At 44.8% G+C, this 25,827-nt stretch overlaps 1 protein-coding gene across 1 annotated transcript in view; it reads left to right on the forward strand.

The window, feature by feature from the left end:
- LOC138287962 (cytochrome P450 1A1-like) overlaps window positions 1-25,827 on the forward strand; it is a 208,435-nt gene that overhangs the window by 41,619 nt on the left and 140,989 nt on the right. Inside the window, exon 2 of the mRNA XM_069229005.1 lies at window positions 8,983-9,810. Within this exon, the coding sequence (XP_069085106.1) occupies window positions 9,004-9,810 (807 nt within the window). The 5' untranslated portion in view covers window positions 8,983-9,003. The remainder of the gene's footprint in view (window positions 1-8,982; window positions 9,811-25,827) is intronic.

Here is a 25,827-nt window from a genome sequence, read left to right on the forward strand (position 1 = left end):
TGATCTGCTACTTCATGTACAGGATTTTCACTCTTGACTGACGCACTAGATGGCCCAATATGTGGCCTACAGATCTGTATTGCACTAATTGGGCATGTTTGGCGTCAGGAGAGGATAGCAAGGTGATGCACATAAGTACAATACCTCAATGCCTATGGCTCAATGTGTGTGCATTGGCTACTAATATTGTTTTTGACCCACTGTGTGAGCATCACAAGATGCATCATTGCAAAGATGCTTGTATGAATGTGGAGTCAATGTGTCCAACCCTCAGATGCAAGTCAGTGTGGAAATGAGAGAGGACATGTGTTAATCATACATGTAGCAACATCTGCTGTGTGCACTTTCTAGTTTTTGTGTAACGTAAACACCACAAATGACAAAGCATGCACCGAATAGATAGCAGAAGCTTGTTCATGTCAATGGTCCAAAACTTGCCCATCACATGTCCTGGAAATTTGGATACTGCTTCCTAGGCACTTTTTGGTGAACCCACCATGAGTCAGGCACATGTACAAACTAAGTGGGTACCGTGTTATTGACATGGAAAGCCAAAGGTGAACCACAGTTGTAATATCACGCCACGGTTGTGGTCATATGACTGAGCCACAACTCTCCTGTGGCAGTGGTGGACCAGCAGACCAAGCAGCACGTGGCCACATATTTCCAGGGATCATTTGCACAGAGGTGTCTGGTTCATGTGTGTGGTCCAATGTTGATCCTGTATATTTTTAGGGGTCTATGTTGTCACAGTTACATCCAGGTCTAGTCATGAGTCAGTGGCGGCTATTCCTGTATCTACTGAGTATCCTTCTGAGATCAATGGAAGTAAAGCCAGTGAGGATATAGGAACTTACATGGGGATGGTCCCACCCTGTCACTGCAGGGCAACCTTGGTGTGCTGAGTGAGATCATATCTCAGGAGTATTATACCGGCAGGTGTCATTACAACATTTGTACACAGGTTGGCCTGTAAAGTTCCCACTGCATCTGGGAACATCATAGCCTCTGTGTTGATTAATCTTGCAGCTATTCACCACGCACAGCCCATCAATATGTTGTGAGCAATGTGATTCAGCGTGTGAACTGTCAGGGTCCTAACATGTGTGGACTTTTCATGCACATTATCTGACGTTGATGGTTCTGCTGGAGGCACCATACCCAATCCCTGCATACGGCTATGGTACACTGTCACATTTTGTCACTCATGCATACATGAGACCCAGACAAGGGATAGGCCATGATTTGGGTATTTGGAGACAAGTTCCCAATTATGGTACGATAAATACCTAGATTATGCTAAGTAACTTATTTGAGTATGCATTGAAGAACCACCTGACAAAATACCCCCAGAGGAATGTGAGGGTTGGGGAAGCAAGTATGATACATATGTAGCCACAAGGAACCTTTAGGGTAACGCACAGGTGCCAGTCAGGCTGACAGGATGCAGGGTCAATCAGGATCCAGCAATTTCACAAGGTACATATTCAGTGGTCTGACTTAGACTGGTCGGAGGAAGAACAAGACAGTTGACATGGAAAACTGTGTTTGTCCTGTGTTTTGGAAGGTGACACATAAACCCAAGGGCTGTGTTACACAGCTTATTATTCTAGCAATGCATAACAGTGTAATCGACAAAATGGCAGCTTCTATGCTGTTCTAACCATCTGCAAGGGCAGTGCATGTTCAAATGGCTGGTCTGCATGGAGGTGCTCACAGGTGTGTGCTGCATCAGTTTCTCACAAGTCCTGTAGGTGAGATTTGAGTTCAAATGGCCAACAGTACCTTTCACATGGGAAGCAAACTACAGGTGATAACAGGGCTTAGAGACTATAAGCCAGTGCATTATTTAACCAGAAGTCCATGCAGACAGATGTACAATGACTACGGCATACCATACTAAAGGGTGAAGCACACTGGATTAATATTGTTAGTCTGTGTGTGTGTAGAGGAGGGAATATCTGGGTACACATATTACCATTCCAGGAACCTCTTAAGACAGGTGGGGTGAGACCAGGAACATGGATGTGTCAGGACTTAGGACACGGGCTGACATGTACATGGAATGTCATGTGCGCAATGCTTGTCATAGGTGTGGCACTTGTGCTCTCTATGTTCTGCTTATATGGAATTCTAGTCACAGATAGTCTTTGCAAAGATAGGTGCTGTACGACTTACTGCTGTCAAGGGTCTGGTCATACATTCCTGTTACCAATGCAATAGCACATCCACTGCCTCATGTATGAGGCATTTTTTTCCCTTATTGACTGATGGAGACTTAGTTGTGTGCCATATGCTGCGATGAACCATGTTGCCAACATGTATGTGTGAAATAGGTGTGGTCCTCTGCTTTTTGCCCTTCAAAGGTGAAATGTACAGGAAATATGTCATTTACAGTGTGTGTGAATGTGACTGTTGAATTGTACGCATCACAATTGCTTTGGAAATTTCTGTGTCCTGATCGGTATATCAGCATTGCTCCATGAGGCTACACTCTTATTCTGATATTTAGAGATAAAGGTGAGCAAAAATGATTACACAGACCATGATATGGTGATTATTATAGGTATTTATTTACATATATTAATACAGTGGTGATGGTGAGTTGTTTCAAAAGAAATTGTTGACAATATGTTGGCACCTATGTAATCCAGCAGCTGTGTTTGGTTGGTTGGTCCCCCTCATGTTGCAGGCCAGCATCCTCCTCTTCCTCCTCTTCCTCCTCTTCAGGCATTTGTGGCTCTGGTTCTAATAGGGATATGTTCATTCGTACACAAATGTTGTGCAGGATGGCACATGTTAAAATGATCTTGCAGACCATTTCTGGTGAGTATAGGAGGCTGCCACAAGTGATGTCGAGGCACCTGAATCTCGACTTCAGGATGCCAAAGGTCCTCTCGACTATGGTGCGTGTCCTCCTATGTGCCTCATTGTAGGCACGCTCTGCTGCAGTGATTGGGTTGCCAAATGGTGTCATAATCCATGGCTGGATCCCATTCCCCTGATCAGCTGAAAAAGAAAATGATTGAGATCATGTTGATGTAGCTCGCCCCATTAATATCACCTTGCATGGCAGTAGTTGTCTTGTATTGTCTGTGACTCTTTTGTGTTATTGTGTTGATTCCTAGGCTTTTAGGATGTACCATTAGCATTGGGTTGTTTCCTTGGCTGAACTAGTGTTTGCCTGCTGACCGGTTGTCAGCAGTATATTTTGGAAGTTGCAGTACAGTGTGTACTCCCTAGCATTGTGACTTGTGATACAGGTGTTCCTGTGTCTTCACTGGGGGTGAGATGATAGTTCCAAACACAGATTCAATTTGACAGTGGTGGTAATACGTTAGCATCTATGTACCCTGCACATCTCATACCTTTAGACATATGCAATTGATTAATTTAAACATCAGTGAGACGCTTACATTTTGCAAGGTGACAATTAGCCAAACCTCTCCATACGTTGTGATCATTGGCGTCTTAACATTTGACTGTACACTAATTTCACATGTGTGACAGGTTCACTGCAGACCTATCAAACATGCCTAGCGGTGTCACAACCTCAGTGTGTTCCTGTTCACATGTTGCTGTTGTGGTGTATGTGTTGTTTGTCCTAGAGGGTTGCTGTGCAGTGTGTATATGACTAGGTTTCTGTACTTACCAACAAGTAGTCCATTTCCATATCGTCCATCCTGGAAGTGTTGATTGATGGTACAGTGACGGAAGATGAATGAATCATGTACACTCCCAGGATACTTTGCCACTATGTTGGTGATCAATCCCTGGTGATCCACAATGGCATGCACATTGATAGAGTGTGTGTGCTTCCTGTTGTGGTATAGATGTTCAGTTGCAGCAGGTGGCACAAGGCGTACATGTGTGCAGTCAAGGGCACCAAGGACGTGTGAAAATTCATTAATGAGGTAAAACCCCTGTTTTGTCTCCTGCTGCTTCTGCTGTGTGTTTGGGAAGCAGATGTGGCGGGTGTGAGTCTAATGATGGCATCCAGTATCTTGGGCAGGAAGGCGGAGAATGATGGCTGTGAGATCCCAGCAACCAGGGCGGCAGTGGTTTGAAAGGAGCCACTTGCAACATGTGTAGTACAGCTAGCAGCTTGGTTTGTGGTGGGATGGTGCGGGGTGTCTGCAGGCTGGGGGCCAACTGTGGCTCAATGTTGCGCAGCAGCTGCTGAATGGCTTGCCAGTTCACCCTGTAACCTGATGTCATGTTCCCTGAGGCCATGAAGGGTTGTCCTGGTGTGGAATATCCTCTCCTGCCTTCTGCGTTGGCTTCGGGGTCCCTGCTGGTGTTGTGGAAGCTGCTGTTGTTGTTGCTGTGCTCTGCGTCTGCGTGCACGCTGGATGAGAAGCACCTCCATATCTTCCTTTTGCTGCTCTGCTGTTGCTTCTGTGTGTTTTAATTAAATACAGGTGTGTTTGCCCCATTTTAATGCCTGCCCTGACCCAGGCATTCATTTTTTACGCAAATCGGGCTGTGCGCCATTTTCCGCCTCCGCCTCCCGGCCATGCGGAAATTTTGCACGGTAGCATAAATACGACGCACGGGTGTTTGTGTAATTTTTGGGATGGGAACGCCTACCTTGCATATCATTAACGCAAGGCGGTTTCCCACATCCAGAAAATGACGCACACAGAGGGAATTTGACGTCCGCGGGCGTCAAAGTTTAAATATGGGGCAAGGATTGCGCCGAATGTGCGTCAACATTTTTGACGCACATTCGGCGCAGACAGAGTATAAATATGCCCCTTAGTTTTTGGGGGTGACCATTTTGGGGATGGGACATCCTCATTAAAATAAATATAGGTAGCCACCTTGTGGTCAAATGTGTACTCCAGCGTTGAAAAAACAAAACAAATTACGGCGCAGAGAAAATAATACATAAATGTGATTTGCATACTGTACGCATTTATGATATAAACATTGAATATAGGATGATTTAGTGGAAGTTGGATCTTTTACAATGCTCCATTCTTCACAATCAATGGCATAGATATACATCTAAATTGTCAATAGTATGAGGTGAGAGAGAAATATATGTTCAGTGGGGAGCCACAGCCCATTCTGTGTGCATTTGAAGGTTTTGTAAGAATAGATCTGAAGGGCAGCTAAAACTGTTTGTAGCCAGTGCTAGAAAATCATATGTGATATTGCTATGAATTCGGAGTAACTGAAGTTGTGAAGTCTCCTTGATCATAATTTGTTTTCATAATGAAATACTAAGAAACCGTGTGAGCTATGTGAAGGACAAAACTTGCAAAGTTTATGAAAAAAAGGGCAAGTAGATGGCTCTTCAATGTAGAAGAAATTGATACCCATGCATCACAGGCTAGTGTAGAGGGTTGGTTGGATTCTGACATTCAGTGGCAGTCCTCTCCACCTTTTCCATGGTTCCCTGAGTCACTGGAAGCTTCCACTGACTGGAGGCAACCCCTGCACCAAAACTATTCAGGCCTTTACTGTAGAAGCCTCCACCACCTATCTGGACTTGAGTAGTCACCAGTTTCCCCCCCCCCCCACCATCCAGTCAGATCAGAGCCATCCCTATTTGCTGCAATGATAACATCACAAAAGGTATATGATGAGCAATGCCCTTTATAACCAACAGACCACCTAAAAATGAAAGTCCTTCCAGTCAGTCAACAGCAGTCAACTAATCTCAGCGAACCTCCCCATGACATCACTGTTATAGGTGGCAACACATTCCATAATGAGGCAGAGACTACAACATCTGTCCTGTGGGCTGCTACCATCCCTCTCCACACAGATCTGAGCAGTCCCCATCTATCCCACAGCTCTTGACTCCTTTTTATGACCCTATAGTGTTATGTTATGTGCATTTTTAAAGCATGCTATCAACCACAAGGGTATCCTGGTGCTCAGCAGGTGTGTGCGCACTTAGCCATGCCTATGGTAGGTTGGTTAATTGAAATGTCAGGTCTTCAGCTTCTTGCAGAATTCAAGAAGAGAGAAGGAGGCTCTGATGTGGAGTGGGAGGCATTTCCATGCTCTAGCAGTGATGTAAGAGAACACCCATCCTTCCTGATCTGGATCAGTGTATGTGTGGGATGTTTGAGAGTAGGAGTCCTGCAGAGCGGAGGTGTATGGGTGGCTGGTGGAAGAAGATGAGACCCTTTAGGTGATTGGGCCTGAGCTATGTAGATCTTTGAATGTCTGTGAGGAGTCTGAATTGAGTACATTTATGTATCGGCAGCCAGTGGGGCTTCCTGGGGTATGGTGTGATGCGAGTTCTGTGTGGGAGATTGAGGATAAGTCTGGCAGCTGAATTCATGCTTTTTTGTAGTCTTCTAGTGAGTTGCTTGGTGATCCGGGCTTAGAGGGCTTTCCCATAGTCCTTCTTTCTTGCTGGTGACTAAGTATAAATGACAGTTTTTCTAGTGTGGCTTGGGAGCCATTTGAAGGTCTTCCTCAGAATCTTCAGTGTGTTAAAGCTGAATATAGTGACATTGTTGACTTGTACAGTCATGTGCAGTATGCTGTGTAGTATTCCGAGGTTCTTGGCATGGTTTCTGGCTGTTGGTGTGGGTCCAAGTTCATCTAGCCACCAGTTGGAGTCCCATAGTGAGTTTGTCTTGTTGAAGATCACTACCTCTGTCTTGTTGGTGTTGAAGTTGAGACATTTGGCTATCCTCCAGTTAGCGACTTCGGTCAAGTAGGGTTTGTACTTGTTTATTGTGTTGGGGGTCTTGTGTGAAAGGCAAAGTATGTGCTGTGTGTTGTGCACAGACGACATTGGCCAGAGGGCTCATGTTTGTGTTGAAAAGGGTGGGAATGAGCGATGAATCTTGAGGCAATTGTTAGATGAGTTTGCTGGCTTCCAAGGAATAAGGTGCAAGGCGGACAGCTTGTGCTCTATTAGTTAAGAAAGGATAGATCCAGTGGTGAGAGGGTCCTTGGATGCCAGTCTTGTGAAAGCACCTGATGAGGATGTAGTGTGAGACCGTGGCAAATGCTGCAGAGAGGTCCAGTAAAATGAGGGCTGCCATGTGCCCTCAGTCAAGGAACATGCAGATATCACCTGTGGCGGCTCAGAGTGCTGTTTCTGTATGATGGATGAATCCAGACTGCACTGAATTGAGGTGCTGGTGGTTGCTGAGGTGGACCTTTGGTTGTCTGTTGATTAGTTTCTTTCCTTTCCAGGATATGGGGCATGTGCTTCTTCTCCTTCCTTGAACCTTGTACCTGAACAGAGATGGGTTGCTGCAGGACTCCACAGGTTTCCAGCTGCAGGGTGTCCCACACATGAGACATCCTTTCTGTGGTAGGGAGGCCTAAATTTCAGTGTACTCACTGAACACAGTTACTTTAGTTTAGGTAAAATTTGGAGAAGTCATGAATCTTTGCCTGGTATCACCAGTGGACAATTTATTGACTTTTCATGACTCCTCTGGCAAACGTTTTCCCTTGCCCAGCTCTCTTGAAAACTCATACTGTAAACAATACTTGAATTTACAAATCTAAATAATGAAAAGGAAGCTTATTTCAGCAATGTTTGTGAATTCCACACACTTACATGAGTAATTCATGGCTTGAAAGTTCTGATCATGTGAAAGCATAAATTATGATTCTCATAATTTGTGTTTTTGTGAATATGGACCCTAGTCCTTCTTTTTTTACATGTTGGATGTAGTTCATTCTTTACATTGTTCCTACATCTCAGTACTTATTGCAGGGTTTGAGCCTTGAGGTCCGCCAAGGTCCCAGATAGTTGGGAGCTTCTGAGTGGACCTTTAGTTCATAAATACATAATGTTTGGGATTGGGGAGGCCCGGCCACAGTGCAAAGAATCATTTACTTTCTTTACCTCTGCTTGTTAATCAGAAAATCCCTCTTAGTAATGTTTCTGTAAGCGCCAAAGGGCAGCCTGAGACCTAGCTTTGGCGCCTTTTACTTAGTGGATCAGCTGGGGAATTCCTAATGAAGAGGATTGAATTTGCAGTGCCTTTTCTCATACGTAACGTGTCAAGTGCAAAACGTTGTAAAAGGACAGCATGTTTTCTACATTTATAGTACTATAAAATCCAGTTTGGAATGGGAAAATGGGTAATCATTTGGACTACCAACCTGCTGCTTACGCTGGCTGTGAGTTTCCTTGAAAAGAGACTGCAGGGCTCTCTGGAGATATATAACAGGGCATAACTGCACCAACATGCTCCAGTTAAATACCAGAGGTGGGCCTTTGGCGTACTTTCACCGAGTGCTGGGTGAGTCATGCAGGATGTGAGTGTGAACCTGCTCTTTGCAGTGCAGGTACACTCTTTATTAGTAAGAGCTTGTGGTCCTGACCAAGGCTCTGACTTTTTAATACAAATTATAGTGAGATTCTGCAACAAGTATGTGTATATTTAGTCTGTCACTGCATCGCATCATGAAATGCACTTCACTGACTTCTTTTTAGGTTGAGCATGCAAGAGCGCTGACGTGTTGTAATCTATCTGTGGGCTTTTTACTACACCCACCGCACTCCCCTCACTATCACTCGTTCATGGGCTTGCCTTTCAAAAATCCTTTGTTATAATGGTAAATGCTTTATGTTTGTCCCTCCTTGAGGCAGTTTTGATACCACCTTGGCCATTGACCCTGTTACATGGAAAATTGCACATTTGCTGATATGTTTGACTGCAAGCAAAATTCTTTTTCCTTTTGTGTCTCTCCTTTGTGCTCATGCTCATGGCGGCCGTGGCACTTTGAATCAGCTCACTTATGTAAACTGTTTTCCTTTTCAATTTATGTGTCAAGAAAAAGTCCAGTTAGGAATTTACTATGCTAATAGTTCCAACTTGAGCAAATGCGAGACCCATTGCATTGCAAATTCTTGTTTTCAATACGTCCAGTAACAAGGGAGTTTAATTATTTGTTGACCGATAAACGCTATTTCCGGAAGAGTGTGTGAAAATGTATCTGTCGATTTCAAATAAATGTTAATGGCTAAAAATGTGCTAATTGTTGCAGGTGACCCAGAGTACAGAAAAGATGGCGGTTGATCTTACTTACTCAGAAGTAATGATTGCACTTATAACCTTTTTACTAGTCTTCAAGATGCTCAGAAACATTAAAAAAGAGGGTAAATCTCCTCCAGGACCCTGGGGCGTGCCAGTATTTGGAAATATATTTCAGCTTGGGGCTCTGCCTCATATCACCCTTTCGAAAATGGCAATGCAGTATGGAGATGTGTTCCTTGTCAATCTGGGAACGGTGCCAGTCCTTGTTGTCAGTGGTCAAGAAACCATCAAAAAAGTATTGGTAAAGCAAGGAGACAGCTTTGGTGCCAGGCCAAAGTTGCACTCTCTATCTTTAATGGCGGAGGCAAGCATTTTAACATTTTCCCCATACTTTGGAGAAACGTGGAAGCTTCATAAGAAAATTGCTAAAACCGCTTTACGTACATTTTCGAAATCCGAAGCAAACAAATCCACCTGCTCTTGTCTTCTAGAAGAATATGTTTCAGCTGAGGCGGTGGAACTGGTTACAACACTAACTGAACTCACGGGGAGAAAGGGTTATTTTGATCCCAGAGGAGAAATTGCACTTTCCGTTGCCAATGTTGTGTGCGCTCTTTGCTTTGGCAAGCGTTATGAACATACAGATAAAGAGTTCATGGATATGATCGAAAACAACGAGGCAGCGCAAAAGGCAGCAGCTGCGGGGGCAGTTGCTGACTTTATTCCACTGATACGTTATCTGCCTCTGCCAGGCCTTAAAGCGCTGACAGAAAACATTAACCGCTTTCAGAACTTTGTCAAGAAACGTGTCGATGAACATTATGCGTCAGGCGATGAGGTAAATCACTAAAAACGTGAGTTGGGCTATTGTCCGGATTTAAGCTGGATTAATCAATTGTTGTAAAATTGGTGGCTTATCCATCCTTATCCATTATATATACTTTACAGAACATTTTTTATTTTGGGATAGTCAGTTTGAAAACACTGTTCTGTTCGAAGTACAGCTCACAGTGACTTCTGAATGGAAGTACCCTCTACGAATAAATTGTTGATAAAACAATGGACAATGTTGAAGGTCAATGGATTTATGCAATTCTGTATCTTAAGTTTCTTCTAATACGTTTAGATTTACCAAATTTGCTATATAAATTGACATTTAATTTGCATAATTTGTAGATTTCACGAAATTGTTTCTAATACAAATGGATAAAAATACTTCTGTCAGAGAATGTTCCGTATAATCTGTCTTTTTGCCTCATAGTTTAGATAAACTTGCCACAAAATTCCTAATAGCCTTCCAATGCTAATCCTCTGTAGACTAATTTAGGGTTATCATTATTATGATCAAGGTGCGTCTTTGCCATTAAACTTTTCGTGTGCAGTCTAGACAGATTAGTATTTTAGGGTTCTCATAATGCACCTCCAACAGATGGTGGGCTTCAGTGAGGATCAGGTCGCGATCTTGGAAGTTCAAGAATCATGCTATCACAGGTCTTGGGGTGGCCCCCGGCGGAGGCCTTCCCCCAATCGCTGAATGCATTGTCTAGCATGTAATGAGTCTCCTCTTCAGCTGGAGGGGGAACTACTTTGGTGTTGTGGTCCATTTTCCCCCTTCGAGGGGGGTTTGGATCTTTGTCTTTAGCCATATTCTCAGATCAGACGCACCTTCCACGTGTCACAAGCCCAGTGGGGCCCTTGGTCGTGATTGAGCACCCAATACAGTAGAACAGAACTGGGAGGAAATAGAGGCCATCAACTATAGTACACTATTGCAGGGAGTGTGGGCCTGCAACTGAGTCAGTAGAAAGGGGGCAGAATGGGAATCTCAAGTACAGAAATCAGCTAGGCCCAATTGTTGTACGTTGTGCTCTCTTGTGCATCCAGCCGGCCTCCAAAATAAACCCAGAAGTCCAGCCCCCAAACGGCTCCCACTCATATCTGCCGCCACAATTGCCAGGGTGGCTGCTGCACATGGGCCCTGGTCGTAAAGGTGCATCAAGCATGTCCTGAGGATTGACAGGCCTGTGAGCCCCACCAATTCACAGCCATTCGCATCAGTGAACCCCGGGGAGGGCATCCAGCTCAGCCACTACCATGGCAGTGCATTGAAATATGTGTTGGTGGGTTATGATCACCATCCTGTGCCCATGTCACTCAGATGTTTAGGTGCAGGGGGAGTGCAACGCTCATTCCACAAGGCAGCCCGTAATCCCCAGTCCATTTTCATTTGGAAGAAAGGACCCCTCCGGTGCGACCATGCCTCTAATCTGGCCCAGCCCACATCCCTGGGAGACGCCCCTTTGCTCAGGCGGCTGACAGACCACCAGGTACCCCACACAGGTGATGGACCCCCTTCTGGGTCCCTCAGACTCAGTGGGCTCTCTACTGCATGCGGGGTGGTCACCGCCCATGCCCATGACCCGACGTGGCCTCGCCGGCAGTATCTCCCCCCCCAGGGATTCCCCATCAGGGATCAATGATCGCACCACCTCAGACTCAGGGCACTGGGAGGAACATGGCCTCTACTCCAGTCGGTCAGCACACCTGGCTCCCAGGCAATGCTGGGCTCCAAAAACAAGCATCACTTCCACTTCAGCTCTTTCCTCCGGAGATCCCATTCTGGGTCACGCTCGCAGGGAGCAGTCCTGATGGCACTGGACGGGCTCACTGCCCCCCTCGTGGGAATCAACAGGCGCTAGGCCTCTATCACTGCTCTCCGGGTGTATCAGGCATTGCACCGCCACACCCAGCAGCTCTCTGATGTTCTGGTGGCTTGTCGATGATGTTAACGCGTCCTTCTATGTTAATTTATTACACATTAGGACTCATTTTAGGCAAATGTATCTTGTGACCCAGTTGAGAGACACCGTAGGACGAGATAACTGATCAATATGTCAATCAATATATCAATAATGTCATCAATATTTACCACAACAATACACTTCACTTTGGTAAAAGACATTAATCAAACCATGACCTTTCAGCCATGAATAACCACACCTTTAATAGGATTTTATGAATTTTAATCCCTATTAGTTACAATCTACGAGCAAAAGGGTTAGTCTCAATATCAAGAAGCAAAATAGCATAGTCACGACGTGGCAACAGTGACAAGATTTCATTAACGCGAGAATCACAAATATTAGAACATAACCCGCCGTAAACATAGATCAAGATAACAGAATTTTGAACACACGTCAATTCAACATAGCATAATGTCAGTCGTTTGTCTACTTGCGTCAGTTTAAGTGAACCCCTGTCCTAACCACTGATTAGCATTAGCATGTTGGGCTTCATGCAAAACAATTTAGAACACCAATTTGGAAAACATCTAACTAGGGTCTCTAACAAAATGAGCAGTTGGTACCTAGAAAGGAAAAGCAAACAGACAAATTACAAATTGCATTGTCATAATTACCCTCCAAGGATTAGGTCAGCACTCAGGATCAGTCTTCGTCTTCAGGACATCAGTCAAAACGCCATCAATCAGGACCCAACTAAAGGGCATAGGGGACACTTCCCTCATAAGGAGGAGAAGTGTAAAAATGGGCAATCTATGGATGAGGATGGTTTCAATAAATCTCAAAGTCACCAAACTGAGTGACAGAGTTTCTGGATAAAATCAATAGCATTCCCTACCTAGTTCTAATGACCCTCCTGTGACATGGGTTTTTATCCCTTTTCCGTAGTACATTCCCCTAAAATTCTATTGGACATTTACTATACCCCACTATCTTCAACCTATCCAATTTAACATTAGGCAATCCCAATTGTCACCCCACATTAGTTCGTTATTCTTTGATTGGTCTTCATAATTGACGTCTTGGGAGGTGGCACATCCGGTGTTACTTCACTCCTTGGCACGTCCTTTGGGTCAGCGGATCCATTGTCCATCGGTCTAAGTGACCTTGTACGTTACATTAATCTACACTTGTTTCAATATGCTCATACTTTCTAAGCTAAGGCACCGATTATGCACTTGGGAAACAGTGTTAATATAGATACATTCATCTTCGAAGCTGAAGAAAAAGAAAATTTTCAGGGTCATCACCCTTTTCGGGTTAGCACACTAGAAAAACAGAAAAATACATTTAATATGAGAGCTGAGCAACTAAACTGCAGGTCACGCCAACTTAAGGCTTACGGACGAATTTCAATACAGTTTAATTAATAAAAAGGTTAATATAGGATTAATTGAATCTAACATAAACATTTTATTCGTCATTATTAGTTTGCGTATACATTGGTGGCCATTTACCGTAGTCACAAATCAGGTGCGTGTTTAAGCAAATTCGCTATTATTACAGTTTCTATGCAGTATCATCACACATTAATATAGATATTCTGCTCTAATATAGGTTATATAAATCTACGCTCTCTCAATGGCATTGTGTCCCCCATCAGGGCCCGATGTTGTTGGCCTCAGAACAGATGTTTTGATCCTGTGCTAGTCTCCAAGCACAGTCTGGAGCGTACAGCAAGACTGCGCCCATGTCACAGGCTCTGCTCCCCTGTTCGTATTCTCTGACAGAGAGCCCGGTACACGCTGCACTTGCAGAGGGAATTTCTAGCATCATTTCATCGGTTTATGGCTCTTCTGTGGCAACTTCAGTTGGTATCAGCATTGGAGGGGGGACGTCAGGCAGTTCAGTGGACCATCACGGCAAACGGGTATTTAAGTATGAGTCTGGTTCGGAGCTCTCTTAAAGATCGTCTGGTGTAGTACCAATACGTATTCAAGGAATAAAAGTATACAGACATAACGCTGTGGGTTCAAGGGCTCACACTCTGAGCCAATATTGAACCTATCTTAATTTCAGAAAACTGCAGAAAAAGGAACTGGCATTCGACTGAGTACTTACCAGAAAAAGGAGTAACTGAGTAATACTGGTTAAGAGATCAGCACAAACACACCCAGCTGAATTCTACCTTTCGAGAACCCCTAGAACCTATCTAGAACTGTTATTTCTCTACAATATATTCTTAATTGCTAACCTACGTGTTCATAAGTAGCCAATGATGTCTTGAAGTACCGTAGAAACTGCTTCAATATATAAATGAATGCATAAAGGTAAGATGCAAAGTCCTCTGGTCCTCTGCTACACCATATTATTTTAACCATATGTACTTTGTGTAAAACATGCTTATTTATTTAAAATATTTATTAAATTATTACAAGGCGCCCTTTAGACAATATGCAAGACTAATAACAGTGCTCACATGTGTTGAGTAATCCTGAGGAAAGAAAAAGATTGCTAATAAGAATAGCGCATGGCTAAATTGTTCAGAAAGCTCCCTGACACGCAAAAATGATTTCCCAGTCTTAAAATAAATTGCATATATCTTTGGTTGTTTTGAATAAATACTCGGACTTACGGGAAATATAGTTTTATTCCAATTACTCTACGTAAATAAAACAAGACGACTAATATTTAACATTTATGAAATGCTAGCGCTTAAATTCAGCAATATTTTAATAACATTTAGATGCCTGTGTGTATAACATAAACCGATGACTTACAGTACTAATTTAGGGCAGGTCTTTGCCAAAGTGTTTTGGTGACTGACGTCTTAAATAATGGAAGAGCTGCACCAGCAGTTTTTTCACTACAGTAGTAAATGGCTACTTATGACTACAACTTTAACCCCTTCGCTGCCAGGCCTTTTCCCCCTCCTGTGCCAGGCTTTTTTTTGCCTATTTGGTTCTCGCTTTGGCCATCATAACTTTTTGTCCACATAAGCTACCCACGCCAAATTTGCCTCCTTTTTTCCCAACATCCTAGGGATTCTAGAGGTACCCAGACCATGTGGGTTCCCCTGACGGAGGCCAAGAAATTAGCCAAAATACAGTGAACATTTCGTTTTTTTTAAAAAAAAAATGAGAAAAAAGGGCTGCAGAATAAGGCTTGTGGTTTTTTCCCTGAAAATGGCATCAACAATGGGTTTGCGGTGCTAAAATCACCAGCTTCACAGCTTTCAGGAACAGGCAGACTTGAACCAGAAAACCAATTTTTTTAACACAATTTTGTGATTTTTTGTTCTTTCACCCTCCTTCCAGTCAGTGACAGAAATGGGTGTGAAACCAATGCTGGATCCCAGAAAACTAAACATTTCTGAAAAGTAGACAAAATTCGGAATTTAGCAATGGGTAATTTGTGTAGATCCTACAAGGGTTTCCTGCAGAAAATAACAACTGAAATAAACAAATATTGAAATTGAGGTAAAAAAACAGCCATTTTTCTCTACGTTTTAGTCTATAACTTTTTCCTGCAATGTCAGATTTTGAAAGCAATATACTGTTACTTCCGCTGGACTCGTCTGGTTGCAGGGATATATAGGGCTTGTAGGTTCTTCAAGAACCCTAAGCACCCAGAGCAAATAAATGAGCTGCACCTTGCAGTGGGTTTTTATTCCATACCGGGTATACAGCAATTAATTTGCTGAAATATAAAGAGTCAAAAATAGGTATCAAGAAAACCTTTGTATTTCCAAAATGGGCACAAGATAAGGCGTTGAGAAGCAGTGGTTATTTGCACATCTCTGAATTCTGGGGTGCCCATACTAGCATGTGAATTACAGAGCATTTCTCAACTAAATGTCTTTTTTACACTGTCTTATATTTGGAAGGAAAAAATGTAGAGAAAGACAAGGGGCTATAACACTTGTTTTGCTATTCTATGTTCCCCCAAGTCTCCAGATAGAAATGGTACCTCACTTGTGTGGGTAGGCCTAGTGCCCGTGACAGGAAATGCCCCAAAACACAACGTGGACACATCACATTTTTCCACAGAAAACAGAGGTGTTTTTTGCAAAGTGCCTACCTGTAGATTTTGGCCTCTAGCTCAGCCGGCACCTAAGAAAACCTACCAAAACTGTGCATTTTCGAAAACTAGAGATCTAGGGGAATCCAAGACGGGGTGACTTGTGGGGCCATCACCAGATTCTGTTACCCAGAATCCTTTGCAAACCTAAAAAGTTGGCTAAAAAAACACTTTTTCCTCACATTTCGGTGACAGAGAGTTCTGGAATCTGAGAGAATCCACAAATTTCCTTCCACCCAGCGTTTCCCCCATGCCACCTGATAAAAAATGGTACCTCACTTTTGTGGGTAGGCATAGTGCCCGTGACAGGAAATGTTCCAAAACACAACGTGGACACATCACATTTTTCTACAGAAAACAGAGGTGTTTTTTGCATAGTGCCTACCTGTGGATTTTGGCCTCTAGCTCAGCCGGCACCTAGGGAAACCTACCAAACCTGTTCATTTTTGAAAACTAGAGACCTAGTGGAATGCAAGACGGGGTGACTTGTGGGGCTCTCACCAGGTTCTGTTACCCAGAATCCTTTGCAAACCTCAAAATTGGACTAAAAAACACTTTTCCCTCACATTCGGTGACAGAGAGTTCTGGAATCTGGTAGGAGCCACAAATTTCCTTCCACGCAGTGTTCCACCAAGTCTCCCGATAAAAATGGTACCTCACTTGTGTGGGTAGGCATAGTGCCCGTGACAAGAAATGCTCCAAAACACAACGTGGACACATCACATTTTTCTACAGAAAACAGAGGTGTTTTTTGCAAAGTGCCTACCTGTGGATTTTGGTCTCTAGCTCAGCCGGCATCTAGGGAAACCTACCAAACCTGTGCATTTTTGAAAACTTGAGACCTAGGGGAATGCAAGACGGGGTGACCTGTGGGGCTCTCACCAGGTTCTGTTACCCAGCATCCTTTGCAAACCTCAGAATTTGGCTAAAAAACACTTTTTCCTCACATTTCGGTGACAGAGAGTTCTGGAATCTGGTAGGAGCCACAAATTTCCTTCCACCCAGTATTCCCCAAAGTCTCCCGATAAAAATGGTACCTCATTTGTGTGGGTAGGCATAGAGCCCGCAACAGGAAATGCTCCAAAACACAACGTGGACACATCACATTTTTCTACAGAAAACAGAGGTTTTTTCTGCAAAGTGCCTACCTGTGGATTTTGGGCCCATATTTATACTTTTTGATGCAAAACTGCGCCAACGCAGTTGTGCGTCAAAAATGTTACCGCCGGCTAACGCCATTCCAAAGCGCCATGCGGGCGCCTTATTTATTGAATGACGTTATCCGGCGCTGCGGACTGGTGTACGTAAAAAAAAATGACTCACACCAGGCAGCGCAGGCGTAGGGGAAAATGAAGCTTGGGCGTCAAAAAATGGGGCAAGTCGGCCTGAGGCAAAATTTTGGCCTCAACCCGATTTGCACCATTTTGTTTTACGCCCAACCCCCATTGAAATGACTCCTGTCTTAGCAAAGACAGGAGTCATGCCCCCTTGCCCAATGGCCATGCGCAGGGGACTTATGTCCCCTGGGCATGGTCATTGGGCATAGTGGCATGTAGGGGGGCACAAATCAGGCCCACCTATGCCACAAAAAAAGAGAAAAAAATACTTACCTGAACTTACCTTAACTTCCCTGGGATGGGTCCCTCCATCCTTGGGTGTCCTCCTGGGGTGGGCAAGGGTGGCAGGGGGTGTCCCTGGGGGCATGGGAGGGCACCTCTGGGGTCCTTCTGAGCTCACAGGTCCCTTAACGCCTGCCCTGGTCCCAGGCATTAAAAAACGGCGCCCATCAGGCTTGGCACCGTTTTTTAAGGCCTGCCCCCTCCTGTGCGTCAAAATGACGTCAGAATATAAATATGGGGCACAGGCCTTAAAGTCATTTTTTGGAAGGGAACGCCTACCTTGCATATAATTAACGCAAGGCTGGTTCCCCCTTCCAAAAAAGGGCGCACATGGTGGAACTTTGACGCCCGCTGCGTCGGACGTCAAAGTATAAATATGGGGCAGGGTTTTCGCCGAATGTGCGTCAAAAGTTTTGATGCACATTCGGCGCAAACAGAGTATAAATATGCCCCTTGGTCTCTAGCTCAGCCGGCATCTAGGGAAACCTACCAAACCTGTGCATTTTTGAAAACTTGAGACCTAGGGGAATGCAAGACGGGGTGACTTGTGGGGCTTTCACCAGGTTCTGTTACCCAGCATCCTTTGCAAACCTCAGAATTTGGCTAAAAAACACTTTTTCCTCACATTTCGGTGACAGAGAGTTCTGGAATCTGGTAGGAGCCACAAATTTCCTTCCACGCAGTGTTCCACCAAGTCTCCCGATAAAAATGGTACCTCACTTGTGTGGGTAGGCATAGTGCCCGTGACAGGAAATGCTCCAAAACACAACGTGGACACATCACATTTTTCTGCAGAAAACAGAGGTGTTTTTTGCAAAGTGCCTACCTGTGGATTTTGGTCTCTAGCTCAGCCGGCATCTAGGGAAACCTACCAAACCTGTGCATTTTTTAAAACTAGAGACCTAGGGGAATGCAAGACGGGGTGACTTGTGGGGCTCTCACCAGGTTTTGTTACCCAGAATCTTTAGCAAACCTCAAAATTTGGCTAAAAAAACACTTTTTCCTAACATTTTGGTGACAGAGACTTCTGGAATATGAGAGGAGACACAAATTTCCCTCCACTCAGTGTTCCCCCAAGTCTCCCGATTAAAATGATACCTCACATGTGTGGGTGGGCCAGGTGCCTGCAACAGAATAAGGCCAAAAACCTGTAGAGATAGAGGGGATAGCACAGCGAGTTGATAAGGACATAATCTTCTTTTATACATCTTTAGGCTGACTCTGCTTTGGGGACCCACACAAGTGAGGTGTAATTTTACTTTGGAGACTGAGGGGAATGCTGGGGAGTAGGAATTTTGTGCTGGAGCGGTGATCCTACTAAGAAAAGTCAGGAAAATATGCTTTTTTAAGCACATTTTGAGATTTGCAGAGGAGTCTGGGTAAGAAAATGTTGGGGGATCCACGCAAGCCACACCTCCATGGACTCCTTGGGGTGTCTAGTTTCAAAACATTTCTGGGTTTGGTAGGTTTCCCTAGATGAAGGCCGCATCCACGGCCAAAAACATAGGTGCCCCCTCCCCCCAAAACACAGGTAGTTGTGCAATATATCATTTTGAAGTGTCCACTTACGTCCGTGATGTGCCAAACACTAAAATTGTGAAAAGAAGCACACTTAGGTTATGTGAAAAAGACCCCTCACCCACCAACCAAGTTGGTGGCATGCTTCATCATCGGGGTCCCACCTGAGACATCTAGCGTGTCACAAGTGTGCTGCGACACCTGATTACAGCGGAGCAGGTTTTGTCATTTGTACCACACATACTGGTTGGATTTGGCACGAGGGTGAGTGATGGTTTAGTAGATCAATTTCTATTAACAAGAGATTTCACAAAAGTGAAATGTACTGTTAATAACTGAATGGCCAAAAAACTGAACCAATGACTCACAGCTCATGAGCTGTGAAGCCGCGTCAAGGCACCAACCATCTTACAGTCCATTCACACACCTTTCATACATGACATGCACAAGACCATTCACACCTCCAGCCACGGGCCCAGCACATTACAACACACGCATCGACAGACAGCGCCACTCAAGGGCCCATCGCTTACATACACCCACATACCCGATACAGCAGTCACACTAGCTGATGGGAGTGTGTGGACTGACGTTTGGCTGGCACTGCCAGCCAAGCGCCACCCCACGCACACTGCCAGCCATGCACCACCCTAAGCACACCACCAGCCAAGCGCCACCCACGCACACTGCCAGCCAAGCGCCACCCCACGCACACTGCCAGCCAAGCCCCATGCACACTGCCAGCCAAGTGCCACCCCAAACACACCGCCAGCCAAGTGCCACCCCAAGCACACCGCCAGCCAAGTGTCACCCCATGCACACCCCCGCCAAGTGCCATCCAAAGCACACCACCAGCCAAGCGCCACCCCACGCACACTGCCAGCCAACCGCCACCCCACGCACACTGCCAGCCAAGCCCCACCCCACCCCACGCACAGTGCCAGCCAAGCGCCAACCCAAGCACACCGCCAGCCAAGCGCTACTCCATGCACACTGCCAGCCAAGCACCACCCCACTCACACTGCCAGCCAAGGGCCACCCCAAGCACACCGCCAGCCAAGTGCCACCCCACACACACTGCCAGCCAAGCGCCACCCCACGCACACCGCCATCACTTTTTTCCCGTTTATAAACACCAAAGAAACCACTAACTAATTATAAAACAAGTACAAAACTACAAACACAACAGCTCTAACTAAATACATGACAGTAATGCCAACCGCGAAACTGAACATACAAAAATATAAATAGGCAGTTTGCGTTCACGGTATTTCCTCAGAAGGTTTCTTGGTGTGGTAATTTCTGAAACAGGCAGGCACACACAGCCCAGGCTTTGAAGGGCAATGGGGGCAGTATATCCGGCTCTCCCTCCGGATACCTCTTCGGGCACATACTCTACATTTCTTAGTGGGTAAGTCTTTCTTGGGAGTGGGAGGAATGTGATCTGGAAAGGGGCGACCTTTCAATCTAGCCACATCCTCCACCACTGCTACCCTAGGAACTCTTGCCTGTTCCACCACAATAAGGCTCTCTATCACTGACTCCTGAAATTTAAAAATGTCATCCTTGATTCAGGTGAACAATCCTTGAACACAATAAAGGCATTAAAAGTTGCCAGATGAAATAAATGTAGGGCCAACTTTTTATACTACGTGTAAGACTTCCGCAGAGCAGTGTAAGCTTCCAACCTCTGATCTACTCTATCAACACCACCCATGTGACTATTGTAGTCCAAAATGCACGCAGGTTTGCGCGCTTCTATAACTTGGCCACAAACAGTCACAGGGGAAGTACTCTCATCATGGATCGCAGATAGCATGTACACATCCCTCCTGTCTGAAAATTGCAGAGATGGCAGCTCATTATTCCGCAAGGCACTGCACTGTCCCCTCTCAAGTTTTTTACAGACAAGCTCCCTTGGATAGCCTTTCTGGTTATAACGGATTGTGCCACAAGCAACAGTGTCCACTCTAAACAACTCCTTGAACAACTGCACTTCAGTGTAGAAATTGTCTACGTACAAATGGTGACCTTTGTTAAAAAGTCGTCTACCAAGTTCCCACACAATTTTTTCGCTAACTCCAAAATTGGCCGGACAGCCAGGAGGGTCAATACTGGAATCCCTACCAGTATGGACCCGGAAATTATACACGTATCCTGTACTGCTTTCTGACAGCATATACAATTTAATCCCATACCGTGCCCTCTTATTAGGAATGCACTGCATAAAAACTAAACGCCCCTTGAAAAGGACCAAAGACTCGTCCACACTTATCTCTTTGCCTGGTACATATAACTCTGAAAACCGATCTACAAAATGATCAAGGACAGGCCTAATCTTAAAAAGACAGTCACAATCAAGGTGATCTTGTGGCAAGGCTAAAGCATTGTCTACAAAATGCAGCATACGAAGAAGAAGCAAATAGCGATTACGAGTCATAGTTGCAGGAAATATAGCTGTTGCCATAAAGGGACTAGTAGACCAATAAGAAGCCAGTGATGGCTTCCTTATCAACCCCATCAAAAAAGTCAAACCTAAAAACTTTTTCATCTCTTCAAGATATGTGGGAACCCACTGAGTAGCTTTAGACTGAGGCCTAAGTCTGGCAGCGTCGTCCCTCAAATATTGCTCCACATACACATTAGTCTGCTCCACAATCTCTTCCAAAAATACATTGTCCATAAACAAGTGAAAGAAATTGATAGGCAAAAAGTTTTCCGTATTGATTCTACACCCTGGGAGACCAGTAAATGCGGGTAACTGTGGCTGCTCCATGTTTGGGGCAATCCAGGTGTCAGGTCTTCTAATGGGAAACCCTTCAGCCCCAGGCTGCTGCACTCTTGGCACATCAATGTCCTCCTCTAAAACAGGCCCTTCATCTGCACTAAGAGTGGCTTCCTCATCAGAAGAATCCTCTCGGACAGAAAACTCACTGCCAGAATCTCTCACTTCCTCCTCTGCCTCAAATGCAGAGTCAGTCTCGTAATCATGGTCTGAAGATGACTCAAAAAGCATGCCAACAACCTGCTGAACAGTCACTCTGCGGCTCGCCATGATCCTCACTAACAACACATGGATTGCCAACAACCACCAGCACTAAAATAAGTAATAAACAAAGTGTAGCTTAATCAAAAAGAGTGTACTAAAAAAACTATACCACTCACTTGCCTGAAAAAGCTACTCACCAGCAATTACTCTACACAGACACAGCAATCACCAATGATATCCCACTAAAAAGAAAAAAGCTAATTAGACATATGACAACACAAACATCATTGTGTCCAAATCTAAGGACAATTTCACACACAATACTACATTTAGTACACCACCTACAAACATGTCATTCATGCATGTCAACAATACTTCTTTGGAGCACATTGCTTTCACTTACCTAAAACATGCAACTATGCAAACTGCAGGAAAACTACTTCCAAAACCGCAAGGATCCACAGCAAAGGAAGCAAAAGCTTTGAACTAGAACAAAAAGAAGAAATAAACTGTTATAATCACAAATACAAATACTTCGCCAGTTGACAAACACCCCGCAACCAAGAACTTAGAAACTGTCCCTGACGCCTAAGTGGCTTCTGCCCCCCTTGGGGGCAGGTGGGCCTAAAAGAAATAGGCCGATCTGCCCCCAAGGGGGCAGAAATGGGCAACAGCTCTGTACCCTTTTGGGGGGGGGGGGCAACCCTTGCCAAAGGGGACGAATAGGGGTGCCCCAGCACAAAAAAACTAAGGGGAGCAAAAAAATAAAAAATACCCTCATGTCTTGGTGGCTTCTGCCCTCTTGGGGGCAGATAGGCAAAAAAAAATAGCCCGATCTGCCACCAAGGGGAGTAGAAATGGTCATCAGTAATGTGCCCCCCTTTGGAGAGCGACGCTTGCAAAAGGGGCCGCCCCCCCCACCCACACAAAACACACACACACAATCCCTGGCGCCTAATGGGTTTCGACCCCCCGGGGGAATGATCGCCAAAAACATGGCCAATCTAGCCCCCCAAAAAACAGCAGATCTGCCCCCAGGGGGGCTGAAATAGGATTATTTATGCCCCCTAAGGGGAGCGACCCTTGCCCAAGGGGTCAGTCCCCAAAAATACACTGAAAATAAATTCCCTGGTGTCTAGTGGTTTTCAGACCACCCCTGAGGGCAGATCGGCCAAAAAATCGGCTGATCTACCCCCAGGGGGGGCGAAATAGGATAAAAAATTGCCCCCAATGGGAGCGACCCTTGCCCAAGGGGTCGCTCCCAATAAATAAAGCTAAAATAAATCCCTGGTGCCTAGTGGGGATTCCTGCTCCATGATCGCGGGCCCCGCCCGGGATTGTGGAACAGGAATCCACTGAAAACAGGCACAGGGGAAAAGAAAAACCCTTTCCTGTCCCCCGTGTCTGTTTTCTACCCCATAACTCCCAAAAAGGGAAGGACTCACCTGTGAGAGATCCTTTCCCTCGACGCGTTGGAAACAAATGGCTACCAGCACGCCCTCTGCAATACTTGATTACGTCGGCACGCTGTGAGCGAACTGACGTCATCAGATTGCCGGGGGGGGGGTCGGAGTGGAAGGAGAAGGGATTCCCCTTCCATCCACGACCGGGGGTGTGGGTGGAGGGCCCACGGGGGGAGCACTAGCACTCCCCCGTGGGCCAGGTGCAGGACGAGTTAATCTCTCCCCAGGAACACGGAACCGTGTGCTGGAAAGAGATCACCTCGTCCAGGGCACCCGGGGGTTAAAGACATGTCCTACTTTTGCTGGAAATATGTTAGTATTTCATGACAAATTTAAAGAAAGCCACAAAGTAAAACCCAATAATTGCACACAAAAAAGAAATAACACAAAAAGTCACACACTATATTGCCGCCACAAAAAATACAACTCAACTCAATGGACAACCACTTTGTCACAAATTAACACCTCCACAAACCAGGTTTCATAATACAGTGGTAACACACTGAACTTTGCACAAAGTACTGTCTTAATTACCACCGAGAACTTTTAATATCACCTGTCAAAATTGTTTTGTGATCTGGTCCAGGCAATCAACTCTATATCAAATGTTATTGCAATTTTGGTTTCAATAGACCTACAACTTTAGATGGAGTTTTGCCAGAATTGTGTGAGGAAGTATAAACCCAACAAAGGCAGGACGGTTACTCTGCTTTGAACAAATCTACTAAAGGAAAAAGAGAAAGCAGTGTGAAAGTGAAAAACGTTCATGTCAGAACTCACAAGTTATCACAAAAGGCAACACTCAGTGGGCTACTGGATAGAGCTGATGTGACCTACTTCCATCAATATCAGGGAACAGAAACATCTTGCAGTCTCTCAGTCACTGGGTCGGCATGAGTTAAAGGGTGTTAGGACAGGGAAGTCATTTTGGCAAAGCAAGAGGAAATGCATGACGCAGTTCAAACTGCATTAGCTTGGCGACATTTTAATATAATAATGAAGTGGAAGATTAATAATCTTTATCTACTTGTAATGTTGAAGACGTTCCTTGACAATTGTGCTTTCTAGGCTTCATTTACTTAGTGGAGAAATGAGAATACTGCGGGGCTATGATGATACACAAAGAACATATACAATGAAGATACTGGATTGTCGTGGTATTTTGAATGCTTGGGCAATGTTGATACAGCATGACAGTGAAACAGTAAATACCTGAGCAAGGTTCCATGCGATATTCACATTGAGATAATTTAAGACATTAAAGCTATGCAGTATTCACTTTACCTTCAGTATATAATGACTGTCATGCAAATTAATGGAAGATACCCCTGCAGTAGAAGACTGGTCAGACAAGACCAGCCGCTGTACCCAACGGGAAAGCACACCTCAGTAATGAGAAGTGTAATGGGCACGACGCAGGAACTTGAGTGTTACTATGGGTCTTCTAGCCTTCCCAATGGATGCTCAATCACCATCAGAATGCTGAGTCCAAAAAGGAAAAGGAGCATTGCAAGAGCAAACGATACCGCTGGAGTGGGTCTCCTTTCCTTTTCAATAACTGGTATGTCACTATTGGCATGTACACCCAAGAGAACTTGGAGCTGAACAGGAGAAGACCTAAATGTTTCTGTGGGTATTCCTGCCTCCTGGCTGCTGCTTAAACCATAATTGGTATGCTACATCAATAACTGGGTGTAGATACAAATAGTGCTTGTCAGTCCCTGTGCCCTACAAAGATAGCGCCTGACACCCAATGTCCTGTGCTGACTGATTCCAAGTGAAAGATGGGGCTTTTACTTTTGGTTTGTTCAACTGCTTGAGCCTGCTCTGCTCCTGCTGAACAACTGCTGCCTGCACAAAGCTCCCAAACAACATCATATGAAAGTGGGACCATCACACAAGTTCTACAGAGTGAGAGCGTAGCACAGGGAACCTCACTGCTGCTATGGTGGTGTGTCTCATGCACATTTGAGTTTGTGCTCTCCAGACATTGGAACTCGTATGGCTTTAGGAGAAGCTGGATTTAAGGTGGTCAGTGTCTAGGGGCATTAAATAATTGGCCTAAGGGCCACCAACACAGACTGTGAGCTTGCATTTGTCACATTATTCTAAACCTGATAGGGTTTTGCCCATCTTCAAATAGTACATGTTAAATCACCTGTTAGAAATTAGATCTCTAATTGGCAGAAGTGTGCACCCTGTCTAAGTAGGGACCACACTCCTAGCCACTGTAAGTCAGTTACACACCATAAATGAATCAGTAGTCACTCTCTGGTAGCTTGGCACAGAGCAGGCAGACTTAACTTAGGAGGCAATGTGTAAAGTATTTGTGCAACACTTCAAACAGTACACTGTGGAAACACCACAAAAAAACTCCACATCAAGTAAGAAGTAGAGATTAGATTTTTATGAGTAAAACAAGACCCAAACAACAAAAATCAAAAT

This window comes from Pleurodeles waltl, chromosome 1_1 (genome assembly GCF_031143425.1).
Source record: "Pleurodeles waltl isolate 20211129_DDA chromosome 1_1, aPleWal1.hap1.20221129, whole genome shotgun sequence".
Classification (NCBI taxonomy): Eukaryota; Metazoa; Chordata; class Amphibia; order Caudata; family Salamandridae; genus Pleurodeles; species Pleurodeles waltl.